General features: G+C 31.1%; 1 protein-coding gene across 1 annotated transcript; it reads right to left on the bottom strand.

Moving 5' to 3' along the window:
- LOC145305414 (uncharacterized) lies at positions 1–23,306 on the bottom strand. The gene is made up of 9 exons (XM_080147032.1): positions 23,167–23,306; positions 21,391–21,442; positions 20,696–20,782; positions 19,994–20,084; positions 19,327–19,433; positions 18,500–18,563; positions 651–783; positions 203–266; positions 1–130 (listed from the first exon to the last, which is right to left on the bottom strand). Exons 1-9 carry the CDS (start codon positions 23,304–23,306, stop codon positions 128–130), a joined length of 741 nt encoding a protein of 246 aa, XP_080003158.1. The 3' UTR covers positions 1–127.

Here is a 23,306-nt window from a genome sequence, read left to right as displayed (position 1 = left end):
TACTTTTTAAAATTTATTTTTTTAAGTATGTATAAAATAAGTTTTTAAAAAAATTAAATAATAATTTGGGAAAAAAACAATTTAAAGCACATTTTTTACTAAATTTATGTAACTTCTTCACAGTAAATTACTGAAATAAATACATTGAAAATTCAAATGATTTAAAAATAATTATTAATAAAAGCTAAAGAAAGATACCTACATTATTTAAAAGTGAGGAATTTATTTTTTCTTTATCTGTTGTTTGTAATCTTTTATTTCTAAATCTAAAAACATTAATTATTGTAAGACCACAACAAAATCATATAAGAAATTAAATAAAAAATTAATTTTTTATTTAATTTCTTTAATTATTTGAAAACTAGGATGATAAAACTAAAAAGTAGCAAATCACAAAAAAATCATGGAGGGGAATACAGACAAGGATTTTCATGTAATTTTTTTAATATTTGAATCTTAGCTTGATGGGCAGACCGATTGTCAAAGTAAATTACATTCTAAATGCTCCTTTTAGAGAATCTTCACAAAAACATTCAGCCGTCTATCTTAAAAAGCACCTGAGAAAATCACAATTCCCCTATAGTGTTACTGACTGACGACAGACAAAATGAATTATAGAGTAGCTTTGCTACTAAATTTAAGTTTATTACCTTAAAATAGCAAAAATGGATACTGTTAAAAATAAAGAGGCTGTAGCAGCTGTTACTAGAACTAACTCTGAAGGTCCTGCTCTTAAAAAGGGCCAAACACAACCACAGGTTTCTTCATCATCAAAAACATATCCTATAAAAATGATGATAAATTTAGAAACCCATCATCTTACAATTTTAAAGTGGTGTGGTTGTCTTTTTTTCTTGACACCCCCCTTGGCTGATTTAGGGAATGTATAGAAGTTTAGACTTCTGTTAAGGGGATGTAGACATTAGACTTCCATGTGGGGTGTATCCACCCCCCTTCTGCACCCATAAGATTAAATTTGATTGTGAGACAATTTTAAAGTTAGGTTGGATAAGAATAAATCTTTTTTTATCAGACTAGGGAATTAAACTTTTAGATTAGATTAGATATTTATTTTATGACACACATAACAAATAATAATAATAACAGTATTATAATACAGGTATTAAACTGTTTTTAACCTATTTTTGAATGGGGGGTCAAAAATATACTAGGACACCTATAGAATCAGACTGCAGAGCCCAAATTTGAATTAAGTCCCCAGTAAACTTTTTTTGGGGGATTTAAAGATTAATTTTTAGTGTTGCTGTAATCATTTTGACCGAAGCAAAAGCTTTTTTTTTACTTCGGGTAATATTGTGGATTACAGAACATTTTTATATAATTCACTTTATATTGATACAATAAAAAAACATTACTCTGTTCAATGGAAATAATTTTTTTTTCCAAAACAATTAATTTCATTGAAAAATCGGATCATGGAAAGAAAACAAAGTCATTCCTAATTAGGACAGAAGTCACTGGAAATTGATCTAAGGAAGGCTACTTATGTCCTTCATCTAACAAAATCTAACTTAAGGGAAATGACTTATATCCTTTGTCTGACAAATTCTTACATCAGGAAGGCTGCTTATGTCCTTCATCTTGCAAAACATAGCAAATTCTTGCAAAACATAGCAAATTCTTGGAAAACTTAGCTTTTCTGTCCTTCACATAGCTAATTCTTGCAAAACATAGCAAATTCTTACAAAACATAGCAAATTCTTACAAAACATAGCAAATTCTTGCAAAACATAGCAAATTCTTGCAAAACATAGCAAATTCTTGCAAAACATAGCAAATTCTTGCAAAACATAGCAAATTCTTGGAAAACTTAGCTTTTCTGTCCTTCACATAGCTCTTTCTTGCAAAACATAGCAAATTCTTACAAAACATAGCACATTCTTGCAAAACATTGCAAATTCTTACAAAACATAGCAAATTCTTGCAAAACATAGCAAATTCTTACAAAATATAGCAAATTCTTGCAAAACATAGCAAATTCTTGCAAAACATAGCAAATTCTTACAAAACATAGCAAATTCTTGCAAAACATAGCAAATTCTTACAAAACATAGCAAATTCTTGCAAAACATAGCAAATTCTTACAAAACATAGCAAATTCTTGGAAAACTTAGCTTTTCTGTCCTTCACATAGCTAGTTCTTGCAAAACATAGCAAATTCTTGCAAAACATTGCAAATTCTTACATAACATAGCAAATTCTTGCAAAACATAGCAAATTCTTGGAAAACTTAGCTTTTCTGTCCTTCACATAGCTAATTCTTGCAAAACATAGCAAATTCTTACAAAACATAGCAAATTCTTGCAAAACATTGCAAATTCTTACAAAACATAGCAAATTCTTGCAAAACATAGCAAATTCTTGCAAAACATAGCAAATTCTTGGAAAACTTAGCTTTTCTGTCCTTCAAATAGCTAATTCTTGCAAAACATAGCAAATTCTTACAAAACATAGCAAATTCTTACAAAACATAGCAAATTCTTTCAAAACATAGCAAATTCTTTCAAAACATAGCAAATTCTTGCAAAACATAGCAAATTCTTGGAAAACTTAGCTTTTCTGTCCTTCACATAGCAAATTCTTGCAAAACATAGCAAATTCTTGCAAAACATTGCAAATTCTTACAAAACATAGCAAATTCTTGCAAATCATAGCAAATTCTTACAAAACATAGCAAATTCTTGCAAAACATAGCAAATTCTTACAAAACATAGCAAATTCTTGGAAAACTTAGCTTTTCTGTCCTTCACATAGCAAATTCTTACAAAACATAGCAAATTCTTGCAAAACATAGCAAATTCTTGCAAAACATAGCAAATTCTTGCAAAACATAGCAAATTCTTGGAAAACTTAGCTTTTCTGTCCTTCACATAGCTAATTCTAGCAAAACATAGCAAATTCTTACAAAACATAGCAAATTCTTGCAAAACATAGCAAATTCTTGCAAAACATAGCAAATTCTTGCAAAACATAGCAAATTCTTGGAAAACTTAGCTTTTCTGTCCTTCACATAGCTAATTCTTGCAAAACATAGCAAATTCTTACAAAACATAGCAAATTCTTGCAAAACATAGCAAATTCTTGCAAAACATAGCAAATTCTTGCAAAACATAGCAAATTCTTGGAAAACTTAGCTTTTCTGTCCTTCACATAGCTAATTCTTGAAAACATAGCAAATTCTTGCAAAACATAGCAAATTCTTGCAAAACATAGCAAATTCTTGCAAAACATAGCAAATTCTTGCAAAACATAGCAAATTCTTGCAAAACATAGCAAATTCTTGCAAAACATAGCAAATTCTTGGAAAACTTAGCTTTTCTGTCCTTCACATAGCTAATTCTTTCAAAACATAGCAAATTCTTACAAAACATAGCAAATTCTTACAAAACATAGCAAATTCTTGCAAAACATAGCAAATTCTTGCAAAACATAGCAAATTCTTGCAAAACATAGCAAATTCTTGCAAAACATAGCAAATTCTTGGAAAACTTAGCTTTTCTGTCCTTCACATAGCTAATTCTTGCAAAACATAGCAAATTCTTACAAAACATAGCAAATTCTTACAAAACATAGCAAATTCTTGCAAAACATAGCAAATTCTTGCAAAACATAGCAAATTCTTGCAAAACATAGCAAATTCTTGGAAAATTTAGCTTTTCTGTCCTTCACATAGCTAATTCTTGCAAAACATAGCAAATTCTTACAAAACATAGCAAATTCTTGCAAAACATAGCAAATTCTTGGAAAACTTAGCTTTTCTGTCCTTCACATAGCAAATTCTTGCAAAACATAGCAAATTCTTGCAAAACATTGCAAATTCTTACAAAACATAGCAAATTCTTGCAAATCATAGCAAATTCTTACAAAACATAGCAAATTCTTGGAAAACTTAGCTTTTCTGTCCTTCACATAGCAAATTCTTACAAAACATAGCAAATTCTTGCAAAACATTGCAAATTCTTACAAAACATAGCAAATTCTTGCAAAACATAGCAAATTCTTGCAAAACATAGCAAATTCTTGCAAAACATAGCAAATTCTTGGAAAACTTAGCTTTTCTGTCCTTCACATAGCTAATTCTTTCAAAACATAGCAAATTCTTACAAAACATAGCAAATTCTTACAAAACATAGCAAATTCTTGCAAAACATAGCAAATTCTTGGAAAACTTAGCTTTTCTGTCCTTCACATAGCTAATTCTTGCAAAACATAGCAAATTCTTACAAAACATAGCAAATTCTTACAAAACATAGCAAATTCTTGCAAAACATAGCAAATTCTTGCAAAACATAGCAAATTCTTGCAAAACATTGCAAATTCTTACAAAACATAGCAAATTCTTGCAAATCATAGCAAATTCTTACAAAACATAGCAAATTCTTAGAAAACTTAGCTTTTCTGTCCTTCACATAGCAAATTCTTACAAAACATAGCAAATTCTTGCAAAACATTGCAAATTCTTACAAAACATAGCAAATTCTTGCAAAACATAGCAAATTCTTGCAAAACATAGCAAATTCTTGCAAAACATAGCAAATTCTTGGAAAACTTAGCTTTTCTGTCCTTTACATAGCTAATTCAAGCAAAACATAGCAAATTCTTACAAAACATTGCAAATTCTTGCAAAACATAGCAAATTCTTGCAAAACATAGCAAATTCTTGGAAAACTTAGCTTTTCTGTCCTTCACATAGCTAATTCTTGCAAAACATAGCAAATTCTTACAAAACATAGCAAATTCTTGCAAAACATAGCAAATTCTTACAAAACATAGCAAATTCTTAGAAAACTTAGCAAATTCTTGCAAAACATAGCAAATTCTTGGAAAACTTAGCTTTTCTGTCCTTCACATAGCTAATTCTTGCAAAACATAGCAAATTCTTGCAAAACATAGCAAATTCTTGAAAACTTAGCTTTTCTGTCCTTCACATAGCTAATTCTAGCAAAACATAGCAAATTCTTACAAAACATTGCAAATTCTTGCAAAACATAGCAAATTCTTGCAAAACATAGCAAATTCTTGCAAAACATAGCAAATTCTTGGAAAACTTAGCTTTTCTGTCCTTCACATAGCTAATTCTTGAAAACATAGCAAATTCTTGCAAAACATAGCAAATTCTTGCAAAACATAGCAAATTCTTGCAAAACATAGCAAATTCTTGCAAAACATAGCAAATTCTTGCAAAACATAGCAAATTCTTGCAAAACATAGCAAATTCTTGGAAAACTTAGCTTTTCTGTCCTTCACATAGCTAATTCTTTCAAAACATAGCAAATTCTTACAAAACATAGCAAATTCTTACAAAACATAGCAAATTCTTGCAAAACATAGCAAATTCTTGCAAAACATAGCAAATTCTTGCAAAACATAGCAAATTCTTGGAAAACTTAGCTTTTCTGTCCTTCACATAGCTAATTCTTGCAAAACATAGCAAATTCTTACAAAACATAGCAAATTCTTACAAAACATAGCAAATTCTTGCAAAACATAGCAAATTCTTACAAAACATAGCAAATTCTTAGAAAACTTAGCTTTTCTGTCCTTCACATAGCAAATTCTTACAAAACATAGCAAATTCTTGCAAAACATAGCAAATTCTTGCAAAACATAGCAAATTCTTGGAAAACTTAGCTTTTCTGTCCTTCACATAGCTAATTCTTGCAAAACATAGCAAATTCTTACAAAACATAGCAAATTCTTGCAAAACATAGCAAATTCTTGCAAAACATAGCAAATTCTTGCAAAACATAGCAAATTCTTGGAAAACTTAGCTTTTTTGTCCTTCACATAGCAAATTCTTGCAAAACATAGCAAATTCTTGCAAAACATAACAAATTCTTGCAAAACATAGCAAATTCTTGCAAAACATAGCAAATTCTTGCAAAACATTGCAAATTCTTACAAAACATAGCAAATTCTTGCAAAACATAGCAAATTCTTACAAAACATAGCAAATTCTTGCAAAACTTAGCTTTTCTGTCCTTCACATAGCTAATTCTTGCAAAACATAGCAAATTCTTACAAAACATAGCAAATTCTTGCAAAACATAGCAAATTCTTGCAAAACATAGCAAATTCTTGCAAAACATTGCAAATTCTTACAAAACATAGCAAATTCTTGCAAAACATAGCAAATTCTTACAAAACATAGCAAATTCTTGCAAAACATAGCAAATTCTTGCAAAACATAGCAAATTCTTGGAAAACTTAGCTTTTCTGTCCTTCACATAGCTAATTCTTGCAAAACATAGCAAATTCTTGCAAAACATAGCAAATTCTTGAAAACTTAGCTTTTCTGTCCTTCACATAGCTAATTCTAGCAAAACATAGCAAATTCTTACAAAACATTGCAAATTCTTGCAAAACATAGCAAATTCTTGCAAAACATAGCAAATTCTTGCAAAACATAGCAAATTCTTGGAAAACTTAGCTTTTCTGTCCTTCACATAGCTAATTCTTGCAAAACATAGCAAATTCTTGCAAAACATAGCAAATTCTTGCAAAACATAGCAAATTCTTGCAAAACATAGCAAATTCTTGCAAAACATAGCAAATTCTTGCAAAACTTAGCTTTTCTGTCCTTCACATAGCTAATTCTTGCAAAACATAGCAAATTCTTGCAAAACATAGCAAATTCTTGCAAAACATAGCAAATTCTTGCAAAATATAGCAAATTCTTGCAAAACATAGCAAATTCTTGGAAAACTTAGCTTTTCTGTCCTTCACATAGCTAATTCTTGCAAAACATAGCAAATTCTTGCAAAACATAGCAAATTCTTGCAAAACATAGCAAATTCTTGCAAAACTTAGCTTTTTTGTCCTTCACATAGCTAATTCTTACAAAACATAGCAAATTCTTGGAAAACTTAGCTTTTTTGTCCTTCACATAGCAAATTCTTGCAAAACATAGCAAATTCTTGCAAAACATAGCAAATTCTTGCAAAACATTGCAAATTCTTACAAAACATAGCAAATTCTTGCAAAACATAGCAAATTCTTACAAAACATAGCAAATTCTTGCAAAACTTAGCTTTTCTGTCCTTCACATAGCTAATTCTTGCAAAACATAGCAAATTCTTGCAAAACATAGCAAATTCTTGCAAAACTTAGCTTTTCTGTCCTTCACATAGCTCTTTCTTACAAAACATAGCAAATTCTTGGAAAACTTAGCTTTTTTGTCCTTCACATAGCAAATTCTTGCAAAACATAGCAAATTCTTGCAAAACATAGGAAATTCTTGCAAAACATAGCAAATTCTTGCAAAACATTGCAAATTCTTACAAAACATAGCAAATTCTTGCAAAACATAGCAAATTCTTACAAAACATAGCAAATTCTTGCAAAACTTAGCTTTTCTGTCCTTCACATAGCTAATTCTTGCAAAACATAGCAAATTCTTACAAAACATAGCAAATTCTTGCAAAACATAGCAAATTCTTGCAAAACATAGCAAATTCTTGCAAAACATTGCAAATTCTTACAAAACATAGCAAACTCTTGCAAAACATAGCAAATTCTTACAAAACATAGCAAATTCTTGCAAAACATAGCAAATTCTTGCAAAACATAGCAAATTCTTGGAAAACTTAGCTTTTCTGTCCTTCACATAGCTAATTCTTGCAAAACATAGCAAATTCTTGCAAAACATAGCAAATTCTTGCAAAACATAGCAAATTCTTGCAAAACATAGCAAATTCTTGCAAAACATAGCAAATTCTTGCAAAACTTAGCTTTTCTGTCCTTCACATAGCTAATTCTTGCAAAACATAGCAAATTCTTACAAAACATAGCAAATTCTTGCAAAACATAGCAAATTCTTGCAAAACATAGCAAATTCTTGCAAAACATAGCAAATTAATGCAAAACATAGCAAATTCTTGCAAAACTTAGCTTTTCTGTCCTTCACATAGCTAATTCTTACAAAACATAGCAAATTCTTACAAAACATAGCAAATTCTTACAAAACATAGCAAATTCTTGCAAAACATAGCAAATTCTTGCAATAAGGGTCCCAAACTCAAAAACAAATTTTCAGCGCGATCCGACCACCGGTTCTTGGGATACGGTGACCTGGTGTCCTTGGTATCGACTGTAAGATTTGGGAAATGGTTTGAATCCTTAGTAAATTTGGCTAAGTCCAAAAATATTTTGACACTTAGTCAAATTTTTGAAGAAAAAATACCCAGGTGACATTAAGCGTACCTACTGAGAGGACACCAGGTGTCAAAGTGTCAAACATTTTTTGGACTTAGCCAAATTTACTAAGGATTCGAACCATTTCCCAAATCTTACAGTCGGTAACAAGGACACCAGGTCACCATATCTCAAGAACCGGTGGTCGGATCACGCTGAAAATTTGTTTTTGAGTTTAGGACCCTTATTGCAAGAATTTGCTATGTTTTGCAAGAATTTGCTATGTTTTGTAAGAATTTGCTATGTTTTGTAAAGAATTTGCTATGTTTTGCAAGAATTTGCTATGTTTTGCAAGAATTAGCTATGTGAAGGACAGAAAAGCTAAGTTTTCCAAGAATTTGCTATGTTTTGCAAGAATTTGCTATGTTTTGCAAGAATTTGCTATGTTTTGCAAGAATTTGCTATGTTTTGGAAGTATTTGCTATGTTTTGCAAGAATTAGCTATGGGAAGGACAGAAAAGCTAAGTTTTCTAAGAATTTGCTATGTTTTGCAAGAATTTGCTATGTTTTGCAAGAATTTGCTATGTTTTGCAGGAATTTGCTATGTTTTGCAAGAATTTGCTATGTTTTGTAAGAATTTGCTATGTTTTGCAAGAATTAGCTATGTGAAAGACAGAAAAGCTAAGTTTTCCAAGAATTTGCTATGTTTTGCAAGAATTTGCTATGTTTTGCAAGAATTTGCTATGTTTTGCAAGAATTTGCTATGTTTTGTAAGAATTTGCAATGTTTTGCAAGAATTTGCTATGTGAAGGACGAAAAAGCTAAGTTTTCTAAGAATTTGCTATGTTTTGTAAGAATTTGCTATGTTTTGCAAGAATTTGCTATGTTTTGTAAGAATTTGCTATGTTTTGCAAGAATTTGCTATGTTTTGCAAGAATTTGCTATGTTTTGCAAGAATTTGCTATGTTTTGCAAGAATTTGCTATGTTTTGCAAGAATTTGCTATGTTTTGCAAGAATTTGCTTTGTTTTGTAAGAATTTGCTATGTTTTGCAAGAATTAGCTATGTGAAGGACAGAAAAGCTAAGTTTTCCAAGAATTTGCTATGTTTTGCAAGAATTTGCTATGTTTTGCAAGAATTTGCTATGTTTTGTAAGAATTTGCTATGTTTTGCAAGAATTAGCTATGTGAAGGACAGAAAAGCTAAGTTTTCCAAGAATTTGCTATGTTTTGCAAGAATTTGCTATGTTTTGCAAGAATTTGCTATGTTTTGCAAGAATTTGCTATGTTTTGTAAGAATTTGCTATGTTTTGCTAGAATTAGCTGTGTGAAGGACAGAAAAGCTAAGTTTTCCAAGAATTTGCTATGTTTTGCAAGAATTTGCTATGTTTTGCAAGAATTTGCTATGTTTTGCAAGAATTTGCTATGTTTTGTAAGAATTTGCAATGTTTTGCAAGAATTTGCTATGTGAAGGACAGAAAAGCTAAGTTTTCTAAGAATTTGCTATGTTTTGTAAGAATTTGCTATGTTTTGAAAGAATTTGCTATGTTTTGAAAGAATTTGCTATGTTTTGCAAGAATTAGCTATGTGAAGGACAGAAAATCTAAGTTTTCTAAGAATTTGCTATGTTTTGCAAGAATTTGCTATGTTTTGCAAGAATTTGCTATGTTTTGCAAGAATTTGCTATGTTTTGCAAGAATTTGCTATGTTTTGCAAGAATTTGCTATGTTTTGTAAGAATTTGCAATGTTTTGCAAGAATTTGCTATGTGAAGGACATGAAAGCTAAGTTTTGTAAGAATTTGGTATGTTTTGTAAGAATTTGCTATGTTTTGCAAGAATTTGCTATGTTTTGTAAGAATTTGCTATGTTTTGCAAGAATTTGCTATGTTTTGCAAGAATTAGCTATGTGAAGGACAGAAAAGCTAAGTTTTCTAAGAATTTGCTATGTTTTGCAAGAATTTGCTAGGTTTTGCAAGAATTAGCTATGTGAAGGACAGAAAAGCTAAGTTTTGCAAGAATTTGCTATGTTTAGCAAGAATTTGCTATGTTTTGCAAGAATTTGCTATGTTTTGCAAGAATTTGCTATGTTTTGCAAGAATTTGCTATGTTTTGTAAGAATTTGCTATGTTTTGCAAGAATTAGCTATGTGAAGGACAGAAAAGCTAAGTTTTCCAAGAATTTGCTATGTTTTGCAAGAATTTGCTATGTTTTGCAAGAATTTGCTATGTTTTGCAAGAATTTGCTATGTTTTGTAAGAATTTGCAATGTTTTCCAAGAATTTGCTATGTGAAGGACAGAAAAGCTAAGTTTTCTAAGAATTTGCTATGTTTTGTAAGAATTTGCTATGTTTTGTAAGAATTTGCTATGTTTTGCAAGAATTTGCTATGTTTTGTAAGAATTTGCTATGTTTTGCAAGAATTAGCTATGTGAAGGACAGAAAAGCTAAGTTTTCTAAGAATTTGCTATGTTTTGCAATAATTTGCTATGTTTTGCAAGAATTTGCTATGTTTTGCAAGAATTTGCTATGTTTTGCAAGAATTTGCTATGTTTTGCAAGAATTTGCTATGTTCTGCAAGAATTTGCTATGTTTTGTAAGAATTTGCAATGTTTTGCAAGAATTTGCTATGTTTTGCAAGAATTAGCTATGTGAAGGACAGAAAAGCTAAGTTTTGCAAGAATTTGCTATGTTTTGCAAGAATTTGCTATGTTTTGCAAGAATTTGCTATGTTTTGCAAGAATTTGCTATGTTTTGTAAGAATTTGCTATGTTTTGCAAGAATTAGCTATGTGAAGGTCAGAAAAGCTAAGTTTTCCAAGAATTTGCTATGTTTTGCAAGAATTTGCTATATTTTGCAAGAATTTGCTATGTTTTGCAAGAATTTGCTATGTTTTGTAAGAATTTGCAATGTTTTGCAAGAATTTGCTATGTGAAGGACAGAAAAGCTAAGTTTTCTAAGAATTTGCTATGTTTTGTAAGAATTTGTTATGTTTTGCAAGAATTTGCTATGTTTTGTAAGAATTTGCTATGTTTTGCAAGAATTAGCTATGTGAAGGACAGAAAAGCTAAGTTTTCTAAGAATTTGCTATGTTTTGCAAGAATTTGCTATGTTTCGCAAGAATTTGCTATGTTTTGCAAGAATTTGCTATGTTTTGCAAGAATTTGCTATGTTTTGCAAGAATTTGCTATGTTTTGTAAGAATTTGCAATGTTTTGCAAGAATTTGCTATGTGAAGGACATGAAAGCTAAGTTTTGTAAGAATTTGGTATGTTTTGTAAGAATTTGCTATGTTTTGCAAGAATTTGCTATGTTTTGTAAGAATTTGCTATGTTTTGCAAGAATTTGCTATGTTTTGCAAGAATTAGCTATGTGAAGGACAGAAAAGCTAAGTTTTCTAAGAATTTGCTATGTTTTGCAAGAATTTGCTAGGTTTTGCAAGAATTAGCTATGTGAAGGACAGAAAAGCTAAGTTTTCCAAGAATTTGCTATGTTTAGCAAGAATTTGCTATGTTTTGCAAGAATTTGCTATGTTTTGCAAGAATTTGCTATGTTTTGCAAGAATTTGCTATGTTTTGTAAGAATTTGCTATGTTTTGCAAGAATTAGCTATGTGAAGGACAGAAAAGCTAAGTTTTCCAAGAATTTGCTATGTTTTGCAAGAATTTGCTATGTTTTGCAAGAATTTGCTATGTTTTGCAAGAATTTGCTATGTTTTGCAAGAATTTGCTATGTTTTGTAAGAATTTGCAATGTTTTGCAAGAATTTGCTATGTGAAGGACAGAAAAGCTAAGTTTTGCAAGAATTTGCTATGTTTTGCAAGAATTTGCTATGTTTTGCAAGAATTTGTGAAGGACAGAAAAGCTAAGTTTTGCAAGAATTTGCTATGTTTTGTAAGAATTTGCTATGTTTTGTAAGAATTTGCTATGTTTTGCAAGAATTTGCTATGTTTTGTAAGAATTTGCTATGTTTTGCAAGAATTAGCTATGTGAAGGACAGAAAAGCTAAGTTTTCTAAGAATTTGCTATGTTTTGCAATAATTTGCTATGTTTTGCAAGAATTTGCTATGTTTTGCAAGAATTTGCTATGTTTTGTAAGAATTTGCAAGAATTTGCTATGTTTTGCAAGAATTTGCAATGTTTTGCAAGAATTTGCTATGTTTTGTAAGAATTTGCAATGTTTTGCAAGAATTTGCTATGTGAAGGACAGAAAAGCTAAGTTTTGCAAGAATTTGCTATGTTTTGCAAGAATTTGCTATGTTTTGCAAGAATTTGCTATGTTTTGCAAGAATTTGCTATGTTTTGTAAGAATTTGCTATGTTTTGCAAGAATTAGCTATGTGAAGGACAGAAAAGCTAAGTTTTCTAAGAATTTGCTATGTTTTGCAATAATTTGCTATGTTTTGCAAGAATTTGCTATGTTTTGCAAGAATTTGCTATGTTTTGTAAGAATTTGCAATGTTTTGCAAGAATTTGCTATGTTTTGCAAGAATTAGCTATGTGAAGGACAGAAAAGCTAAGTTTTGCAAGAATTTGCTATGTTTTGCAAGAATTTGCTATGTTTTGCAAGAATTTGCAATGTTTTGCAAGAATTTGCTATGTTTTGTAAGAATTTGCAATGTTTTGCAAGAATTTGCTATGTGAAGGACAGAAAAGCTAAGTTTTGCAAGAATTTGCTATGTTTTGCAAGAATTTGCTATGTTTTGCAAGAATTTGCTATGTTTTGCAAGAATTTGCTATGTTTTGTAAGAATTTGCTATGTTTTGCAAGAATTAGCTATGTGAAGGTCAGAAAAGCTAAGTTTTCTAAGAATTTGCTATGTTTTGCAATAATTTGCTATGTTTTGCAAGAATTTGCTATGTTTTGCAAGAATTTGCTATGTTTTGTAAGAATTTGCAATGTTTTGCAAGAATTTGCTATGTTTTGCAAGAATTAGCTATGTTTTGCAAGAATTTGCTATGTTTTGTAAGAATTTGCAATGTTTTGCAAGAATTTGCTATGTTTTGCAAGAATTTGCTATGTTTTGCAAGAATTTGCTATGTTTTGTAAGAATTTGCTATGTTTTGCAAGAATTAGCTATGTGAAGGACAGAAAAGCTAAGTTTTCCAAGAATTTGCTATGTTTTGCAAGAATTTGCTATGTTTTGCAAGAATTTGCTATGTTTTGCAAGAATTTGCTATGTTTTGCAAGAATTTGCTATGTTTTGTAAGAATTTGCAATGTTTTGCAAGAATTTGCTATGTGAAGGACAGAAAAGCTAAGTTTTGCAAGAATTTGCTATGTTTTGCAAGAATTTGCTATGTTTTGCAAGAATTTGTGAAGGACAGAAAAGCTAAGTTTTGCAAGAATTTGCTATGTTTTGTAAGAATTTGCTATGTTTTGTAAGAATTTGCTATGTTTTGCAAGAATTTGCTATGTTTTGTAAGAATTTGCTATGTTTTGCAAGAATTAGCTATGTGAAGGACAGAAAAGCTAAGTTTTCTAAGAATTTGCTATGTTTTGCAATAATTTGCTATGTTTTGCAAGAATTTGCTATGTTTTGCAAGAATTTGCTATGTTTTGTAAGAATTTGCAATGTTTTGCAAGAATTTGCTATGTTTTGCAAGAATTAGCTATGTGAAGGACAGAAAAGCTAAGTTTTGCAAGAATTTGCTATGTTTTGCAAGAATTTGCTATGTTTTGCAAGAATTTGCAATGTTTTGCAAGAATTTGCTATGTTTTGTAAGAATTTGCAATGTTTTGCAAGAATTTGCTATGTGAAGGACAGAAAAGCTAAGTTTTGCAAGAATTTGCTATGTTTTGCAAGAATTTGCTATGTTTTGCAAGAATTTGCTATGTTTTGCAAGAATTTGCTATGTTTTGTAAGAATTTGCTATGTTTTGCAAGAATTAGCTATGTGAAGGTCAGAAAAGCTAAGTTTTCCAAGAATTTGCTATGTTTTGCAAGAATTTGCTATATTTTGCAAGAATTTGCTATGTTTTGCAAGAATTTGCTATGTTTTGTAAGAATTTGCAATGTTTTGCAAGAATTTGCTATGTGAAGGACAGAAAAGCTAAGTTTTCTAAGAATTTGCTATGTTTTGTAAGAATTTGTTATGTTTTGCAAGAATTTGCTATGTTTTGTAAGAATTTGCTATGTTTTGCAAGAATTAGCTATGTGAAGGACAGAAAAGCTAAGTTTTGCAAGAATTTGCTATGTTTTGCAAGAATTTGCTATGTTTTGCAAGAATTTGCTATGTTTTGCAAGAATTTGTTATGTTTTGCAAGAATTTGCTATGTTTTGCAAGAATTTGCTATGTTTTGTAAGAATTTGCAATGTTTTGCAAGAATTTGCTATGTTTTGCAAGAATTTGCTATGTTTTGCAAGAATTAGCTATGTGAAGGACAGAAAAGCTAAGTTTTGCAAGAATTTGCTATGTTTTGCAAGAAATTGCTATTTTTTGCAAGAATTTGCTATGTTTTGCAAGAATTTGCTATGTTTTGTAAGAATTTGCTATGTTTTGCAAGAATTAGCTATGTGAAGGTCAGAAAAGCTAAGTTTTCCAAGAATTTGCTATGTTTTGCAAGAATTTGCTATGTTTTGCAAGAATTTGCTATGTTTTGTAAGAATTTGCAATGTTTTGCAAGAATTTGCTATTTGAAGGACAGAAAAGCCAAGTTTTCTAAGAATTTGCTATGTTTTGTAAGAATTTGCTATGTTTTGCAAGAATTTGCCATGTTTTGTAAGAATTTGCTATGTTTTGCAAGAATTAGCTATGTGAAGGACAGAAAAGCTAAGTTTTCCAAGAATTTGCTATATTTTGCAAGAATTTGCTATGTTTTGTAAGAATTTGCAGTGTTTTGCAAGAATTTGCTATGTTTTGTAAGAATTTGCTATGTTTTGCAAGAATTTGCTATGTTTTGCAAGAATTTGCTATGTTTTGTAAGAATTTGCTATGTTTTGCAAGAATTAGCTATGTGAAGGACAGAAAAGCTAAGTTTTCCAAGAATTTGCTATGTTTTGTAAGAATTTGCTATGTTTTGCAAGACTTTGCTATGTTTTGTAAGAATTTGCTATGTTTTGCAAGAATTTGCTATGTTTTGTAAGAATTTGCAATGTTTTGCAAGAATTTGCTATGTTTTGTAAGAATTTGCTATGTTTTGCAAGAATTAGCTATGTGAAGGACTGAAAAGCTAAGTTTTCCAAGAATTTGCTAGGTTTTGCAATAATTTGCTATGTTTTGCAAGAATTTGCTATGTTTTGCAAGAATTTGCTAGGTTTTGCAAGAATTTGCTATGTTTTGCAAGAATTAGCTATGTGAAGGACAGAAAAGCTAAGTTTTATAAGAATTTGCTATGTTTTGCAAGAATTTGCTATGTTTTGCAAGAATTTGCTATGTTTTGCAAGAATTTGCTATGTTTTGCAAGAATTTGCTATGTGAAGGACAGAAAAGCTAAGTTTTCTAAGAATTTGCTATGTTTTGTAAGAATTTGCTATGTTTTGCAAGAATTTGCTATGTTTTGTAAGAATTCGCTATGTTTTGCAAGAATTAGCTATGTGAAGGACAGAAAAGCTAAGTTTTCCAAGAATTTGCTATGTTTTGCAAGAATTTGCTATGTTTTGCAAGAATTTGCTATGTTTTGTAAGAATTTGCTATGTTTTGCAAGAATTTGCTATGTTTTTGTAAGAATTTGCTATATTTTGCAAGAATTAGCTATGTGAAGGACAGAAAGGCTAAGTTTTCTAATATTTTGCTATGTGTTGGATTAAAAAGCTAGGTTTTGTGAGGTGAAGGGAGGCTACTTATGTCCTCAATCTTGCAAAATCTTTGTTAAGGGAGGCATGTTATGCCCTTCATCTAACAAATTCTCACTTGAGGAAGGCTACTTATGTCCTTCCTAGGAAGGTGACTTCTGTCCTAATTTAGGAATGACTTTGTTTTCTTTCCATGATCCGAAAAATCTAACATTTACAATAAAACAAATTATTCTGAAATCTAACCAATAAGATGTCTTGTTTTATATAATTCTTTTCAATTCAAAAAAAGAGTGTTTTCACAAAGTGACTTATTTCCAATGTAGTTAAATATTTTTGATTTAATTAAAATGAAAAGAATGAAAACCGTACACATAAAAGATACATACTTTTTAAAATTATTTTAAAAGATAAGTTTGAATAATCTTATTTTATAACACATTTGTACAGCATGACCCTCGAAAAAGTATTTTTAAGCATCTGCAGTCTATATTTCTCAATAAAATATTAAAAGATTCATATGTACTTGTTCTCTATAATTTTCTACATCAAAGGATATCAAAATATTTTTTTTACATCAATTAACAGCCGAGATTTTTAAAGCCAAAGTTTGGAAAAAGTGCTTGAGAAACTGGATATTGCTAAATATTTCTTAGTTTTTTATTAGTATATTACTTTTTATCAACCAGTTAAAAAACAAATAAGAAAGAAGAGCAAGTTTACAATTGATACATTTTTTATTGCATAAAAAAAGTTAGTTTTACATATAAAAAACTACTTTTTAAAATTTCATCATATGCATTTTTCTCATAACCATTTACCCTCAAATCTTATAATATCTCCTCTTTATTAATATTACCTTAAATAAACCCCTCCCCAATTAATGCTTACGACCGGAAAGATTAGTGCTTAAATTCCCGCCCACTCATACAAATTACTTAAACACACATAAAAATCATTTAAATTGTTAAATGTTTAATAAAAGTTTGTAGCTGTAACTTTTTTGTTTTCTAACTTATTTTGATAAAATAAAAAGTGTTTGATTTCTGTTTATGTAAACTTTCAATTTGCTACTATTTTTTATAGGATTTCTTTCTGTAAGGGTGTTTTTGCAATTTACACTAATCTAAAAATGCCTTTTAGAGCAAGTGAAAAAAGTGCTTTCAGCATGAAATAAATTTCTTGGAAACATCTTTATATAAGTTTTATAAAAAGTATTGAAATTATGAGGAAAACACGTCATTTCACTTTAAAAAAAATTTTTCTTGAAAAGTTACTTTTTCCTCAGCCACTTTTTCAAAACTTTGGCTCTAAAAATATCAGCTGTTAATTGATGTAAAAAAAATATTTTTATATCTACTTATGTGGAAATCTACAGAGAACAAGGACATATACATTTTTTGATAATTCATTGAGAAATATGGGCTGCAGATGCTTAAAAATACTTTTTCGAGGGTCATGCTGTATATGTGACAAAAATAAATTTGTTGTATTGCATAAACATTTGTTGTCATTTAACCCTTTACAGCCAATTTTTATGTTTTTAAAATAAGTGAGAGAACACAAACATGTTAATGTTAATTCGTTGATATATTATAAAGAATTAACTTTTTAGTGAATTTTTATAGTAAAATCATAAGGCCTAATTTTACTCTATACCAGACTACAATATTTATGAAGCAAAACACTCTAAAAGCTACGAATTTTACCCAAATAAAAAAAGATTTTTTGCTCGGATCAAAATGATCACGGCAACAGTAAAAATTAATATTTAAATCCCCCCAAAAAAGTTTATTGGGGACTTAATTCAAATTTAGGCTCTGCAGTCTCATTCTACTGGTGTCATAGTATATTTTTTATATACGTTTTAAAAATAGGTTAAAAACAGTTTAAATATCCATTTACAAACAATAAAATTGAATATGAATAAAAATTAAGGACAGATCAATCAGATAATAACGATGTACAGTGTCAAAGGATTGAATGATATAAAATCAGGATTCCACCAATGTAAATTATGACAAATGCTTTCTATTGGGCTTTCAAAGCTTTGCTTCCCTTACTCTGTAAATATGTGTTGTGCTCGTCGTTGTGCTTGCCATAGGTTCGAATCTTGGCCTGATAGCATGTCATAAATAAAGGCATTAAAATGTTTTCTACTGCTGCTATGTCAGGTTCACCGAGGAGGGGGAATGTCTTGGCCCATAGACAGCCGCAACTCATTACCATGCATAGTTAGGACTGCTCAGTCAAAGGTCGTGCAATCAAAGGGTTGGTTGTCTGTTGGGATGTTACTTAACCTTATATCCTTGGGTGATTATCGCATCCCATTACAAGCGGAATATCCTCTAGATTCTCTAGATGAGAAAAGTCGAAGCAGAATTCCGCCCTTAAAAGGTAAAAGTATGTGTTGTGATTTTCCTTTCAAGATATGGACTTATTTTGTTTTACCTGTATTACATGTTGTCAGCTGTTTTACCTGTATTACATGTTGTCAGCTGTTTTACCTGTATTACATGTTGTCAGCTGTTTTACCTGTAGTACATGTTGTCAGCTGTTTTTACCTGTATTAAATGTTGTCAGCTGTTTTTACCTGTATTACATGTTGTCAGCTGTTTGTACCTGTATTACATGTTGTCAGCTGTTTGCATCTACAAGAGCAGGTGGAGGGATCCCAAAATTTATCCTGAAATATTTTGTTCTTGTTGCAAAGCCAGTCTGTATGTGATCATATCTGTCTATCTGTTTGTAATGTAAAATATCTCAGTTGATTTTTATTAAATTGCATTACATTCTCAAGCAGAGGCTTGCAGAAGTTTTGTGAATACATCCCCCATACAACTCCTTTACACCCCCTCTCCTTGACAAGTGTCTAAACCCTATCATATACACCACTAATATAGCCAAGGTGTGTCAATGTATTAAATTCCCAACCTCCTCATTTTCGCGCACATCCTCTGCACATTCCCTGGCAAAATCCTCTGCACATTACTATTCTAAAGATACTTTTTTTTATAATAGAATAGATAAAAGTAAAGAAAGGTTTCGTGATTTTTCTTTTTTTTTATCTCCAAACTTAAAATCTTGATTTTCTTAATAATCATAGAATGTAGAAAACGAGGAGAGGGGGGGGGGAGTAAGGATGCCTTCGCTCTAAATAGATGGCTCAAGATGCTCCTATATAAGATAAAACAGCAACAAGGACGTCCAAGCTTTTTTTTTCGATTGATTTAAAATGAGAGGTTTCATAGGTTGGGTAGGAGGCAGGGGATAAAATAATATATTTTCAATATTTTGAGGGGGAAATTGTGAGGGGTAAGCACTACTCTAATACCTCCCTATTAACTATTAGTAGTTATCTACAAAAGGGGTAATTTTATGTATCATCTTTGAGGATGTACACAAAGTTATCGGCTATTGTCTTATCCATTTAGAACCCTCAACTATACCTGTAGACAGATGATTTTATTTCTACAAACACATTGACAAGTTCTTTCTTCATAATATTCTTTTTCGCTGCAATCTGCGGCAGTAACAAGACAACCGCAAGCACATTCTATAACAAATAAAATGTTAAATGTTAAACAACTTGCAGTTGCGCCCTAGCATCTATAGAGACTCTGTCCTGATAGGGGTAAGGGGGCAGACAAATAGACTAAAACCATCCCAAGACTAAAATCTGAAATTAGAATGGCCTAAACCCATAAGAGAAGCTTCTCCTCAAGAATGGAGAACTCAATCGGTTCAGTACTTATCGAAATCATAAGCTACAGTAAATAAACCATGCTATTACTTGGATGTTGCACCAGATTTTCATGTACTTTAATAAAATGATACTATTAAGCATAAAAACGATACCCCCATCCACCATTTTTACCCGATCCCCTACCAACTTACTGGATGAACAAACTGACCAATAATATAAAACAAAGTTCCATATTAGCAACCTAAATTGATAACAAATTCTCCTCTGTCAATAAATCCACTTATTCTATATCCAATCCACTAGTGTTATCCATGTTAAACTCGGTATGATTTTTTCTGTCACATTAATGTACAATGTACATTGTACAATTTAGACAGATTTATGCATATCCGTTTTCGGTCTTGTTTTACCTAAATCTTCCCTGACTTGGAAAATCGCGCATTGAGTGTTCCAAAATCCTTCGCCAAAATTTGTTGACACTACAATTGCCTCAATATCAACCTATAAAAAGAATTTAAGAAACGTTCTATCGACTTCAATCCCTGTACCAGGATTTCTGTAATTGTTAGGTAAATCCAGAAAAAAATAGATTGTGAATTATTATGACACTCTTATGTTCATTAACATCTAGGAACATAAAAAGAAGTCTGTGATTCAATTCAATAACTTTTTTTAATAACAATTTCACATTTTACTAGTGGATTTGCTCCAGGAGTAAGGTATAACCAACAAGCGAAATAAATCTAAGATAATATTTGGTGGGGCAAATGGAGAGGTCGTCAATTTTACGATGTGTTGCCCCCCCAACGACAGCTTAACGACAGTAACTATATTCCCTGAGAAGCATAACCTTGTCAGTTTAGCTATTACCGAGTTCTTAAGCTTCAGACGAACTTAGTAACATCGTTCTTCTTTGTATCATGAAATGTTTGTACTTATTCAATTTTTGAAAGGCGAATCCTGGGATGATTAGAAAATTTTTTAAAAGATTAGTATCTTTATAACTAATTTCATATTAAGTAGTTTAGCTTTAATTTAGTTTAAAAAGAGGATTCAAGTATTTTAATATCTCGACTGCGTAAATACTTTAGTATTTAAACGATATTTTTTACCATTTTAGATGTGGTGGGGTAGCACGAGTGCTGGGGGGAGTAACAAGTACCCCCACATCGCTTCACAACTGTTTCACTGGGAATAACCTAAAAAAAATTTTGGAAAAAAATTTAAAAAAGTTCATCAACATTTCTACCAGTCACAATTTGTGGCTTCTTCAAATGGTGTAAAGGTTTGGGGTTATTACTAACCCAATACCTTTACCCCCTAATAAGGCAAACTCTTTTTTTCCCCACCCACTAAAACTTTTTACTAGTTAATTTAGTTTTTTAGCTAATAAACTTTTCTATGCCCCTTTTTAAAAGTTTTACAGGGAAGGAGGGATTGGGAACATTGGGAACTTTTAAATTTTGATTGGAAATTTGAGTGACTAAACGTTTCATCCGCTAACAGTAAAAGTTATTTTGTATAGTAATGTACATCAACTTATCGCCCATTGTCTTATCCTTTTAGGAGAAACTTAGATAGGTATTTATCGCATCGTATTATAAACAGCTTTCCGCGGATATAAAAAAAAACTTCGGGGCTAACAAAACTGTTCTAACATTATGATTGTACATTTTTATATTAGTGGAAAACTGGATATAATACGATACGATACATGGTTTCTTAGAAGGGCTTAGAACCGGTTCTAATCCAGCGGATGTTAATCTGTTTGGAAGCCATACTGGGCATAATTTTGTAAAGTTGTAACCTGTACTGCAGAGCTGGTGTAGTTCCCCAAATGAAGGTTAACTTTTTCATATCTACAAATCATTATACTAAAGTAACAGGATGTCTATGTGTTTGTGTGTCTGTATAAAGGATCTCGCTAACCGCTGAACCGATCGGGTTCTCCTTAACAGGGTAGCTTCTCATAGGTCCCGGGAAGGTTTATAACTATTTTCTTGGGTGGGTGGGACACCACCAACCCCCCCAAAAAATGAAAATCCCCCCCCCCCGAATTTTTTCTTTTAAATTTTTTTAACTAAAATTAAAAATAAGGGGTGGACACTCCCCCCCCCCAAAAAAAAAAATTCGCGCCCCCCCCCCCAAATTTTTTTTTACTTTTTCTTTTAAATCTAAAATAAGAAATTGGGTTATTAAATTCGACTCTCTCCTCCTCAAGTGCCCCTAGAGGCCTCTAGGGGCGTAGCCGCTAGTACATAATAAGGGAGGGGGGGTTAATGCATCCATCTCGAATCAATGCGCAAGTGGCACTTAGAATCCGAATTTTGTTATGAAACTTGGCATGAATAATCCTTCGTAAGCCTATTTTCCCTAAATCAAAGAAAAAGTCTAAAAAGAAGCAGCGAAATTATCGATAATAATACAAATAAACTTTTTAAAAATTTCTAGCACCAGCTGCTTAACAGCTAGAACCGATTAAAATCGGCTGGCAGAAGCTATAAAATGCCAAGAGAAGCATTTTAATCTATAATACAAAGTAGCTTGATGTCTATCTGTCCGTCCGTCTGTCTGTCCCTTAAGATCTCGGTAACCACTGAACCGATTGGATTATACTTTTTAGGGAATATATCTACTGGTCCTGTGGTGGTTTTAAGCTATTTTCTATTTTAGTATTGCTACATTTTTAACTCAAAATAACTTAAATGACTAAAAAGACTTATGCAGGGAGGAAGGGGACATTGGACTGTTTAATACTCTAGTCCCCAAAAGTCTTATGATAATGATTACTTATTCTCTGGCTTAACAACTTTGGGGACTTTTGTTGAATTTTGATTGGTTGGTTCATTAAGTTACGTGTCCAAACATTTCAAATCACTAATTGTAATCTACAGGAGGGGCAATTTTGTGTATCATCATTGGGTATGTACATTAGGGTGGGTTCATATCGGAATTAGACAAAGCGGGGATATGCAACAGATAAAATTAACCTTAAAAACATTTCTGACCGAAAAAGAATTTTAAAAAATTGAGTTTTAGAACACGACCACTTAAAAATATAATTCATTACTTATTAGTAAAAAATTTTGAATCAGAACTATGGCTTCATGGTGCTCCCTGAATCAGGAACTTTTGTCCGTTTCAAAATATCTCGTTCCTAGCCTTAGAAATCACTAAAAAACTAAAAAAAATTTAAGGTTTATTGAAAATTGTCCAATTTGTAGAGGTTTTTTAGATTTTCTCAGGCTAGGAACGAGATTTTTTTAAACGGACAAAAGTTCCTGACCCAGCTCCTCAAGGCATTTCCAGGGAGCACCATGAAGCCATAGTTCTGATTTAATAAATTTTTGACTCCCATTTACAAATAGCTATACAATTGAATGTCTGGTCGTCAGCGGTTTTAAGACTTAGGATAAATTTTAAATCACCCAGAGGTGTATTATATCTATATAAATTGAGTGCAGATCCCGCTTTGGCTTCAGAAAAAAATGTCCAAAATCGACCCACCCTAATGTACATCAGTTTACTGGCCATTGTCTTATCCCTTTACATCCCTGTTTAATTTATACACTTCAAGCTTTACCTTAATTTACATTCGGATGTCAACAGATTTTCATAGATTTTCATCTGTACTTCATTTGTACACTTGGTCAGCGTGTACTGTGACAGTACATACGTTGGAAGTACACTAAAATTAGATATGGAGTTTTGATGCTTTTTCAT

This window comes from Acartia tonsa, chromosome 14 (genome assembly GCF_053477335.1).
Source record: "Acartia tonsa isolate MP-2025a chromosome 14, ASM5347733v1, whole genome shotgun sequence".
NCBI lineage: Eukaryota > Metazoa > Arthropoda > Copepoda > Calanoida > Acartiidae > Acartia > Acartia tonsa.
The sequence above is the reverse complement of the archived record's forward strand: the minus strand, read 5'-3'. Positions and strand labels throughout refer to the sequence as shown.

Coding starts and splice junctions, on each gene's coding strand:
- LOC145305414 (XM_080147032.1), bottom strand. CDS start 23,306: ATGAAAAAGCATCAAAACTCCATATCTAATTTTAGTGTACTTCCAACG. Junction 18,564..19,326: donor ATAAAATCATCTGTCTACAG/GTATAGTTGAGG, acceptor AAAATATTTCAG/GATAAATTTTGGGATCCCTC. Junction 784..18,499: donor GCTGACAACATGTAATACAG/GTACAAACAGCT, acceptor TCATTTTTATAG/GATATGTTTTTGATGATGAA.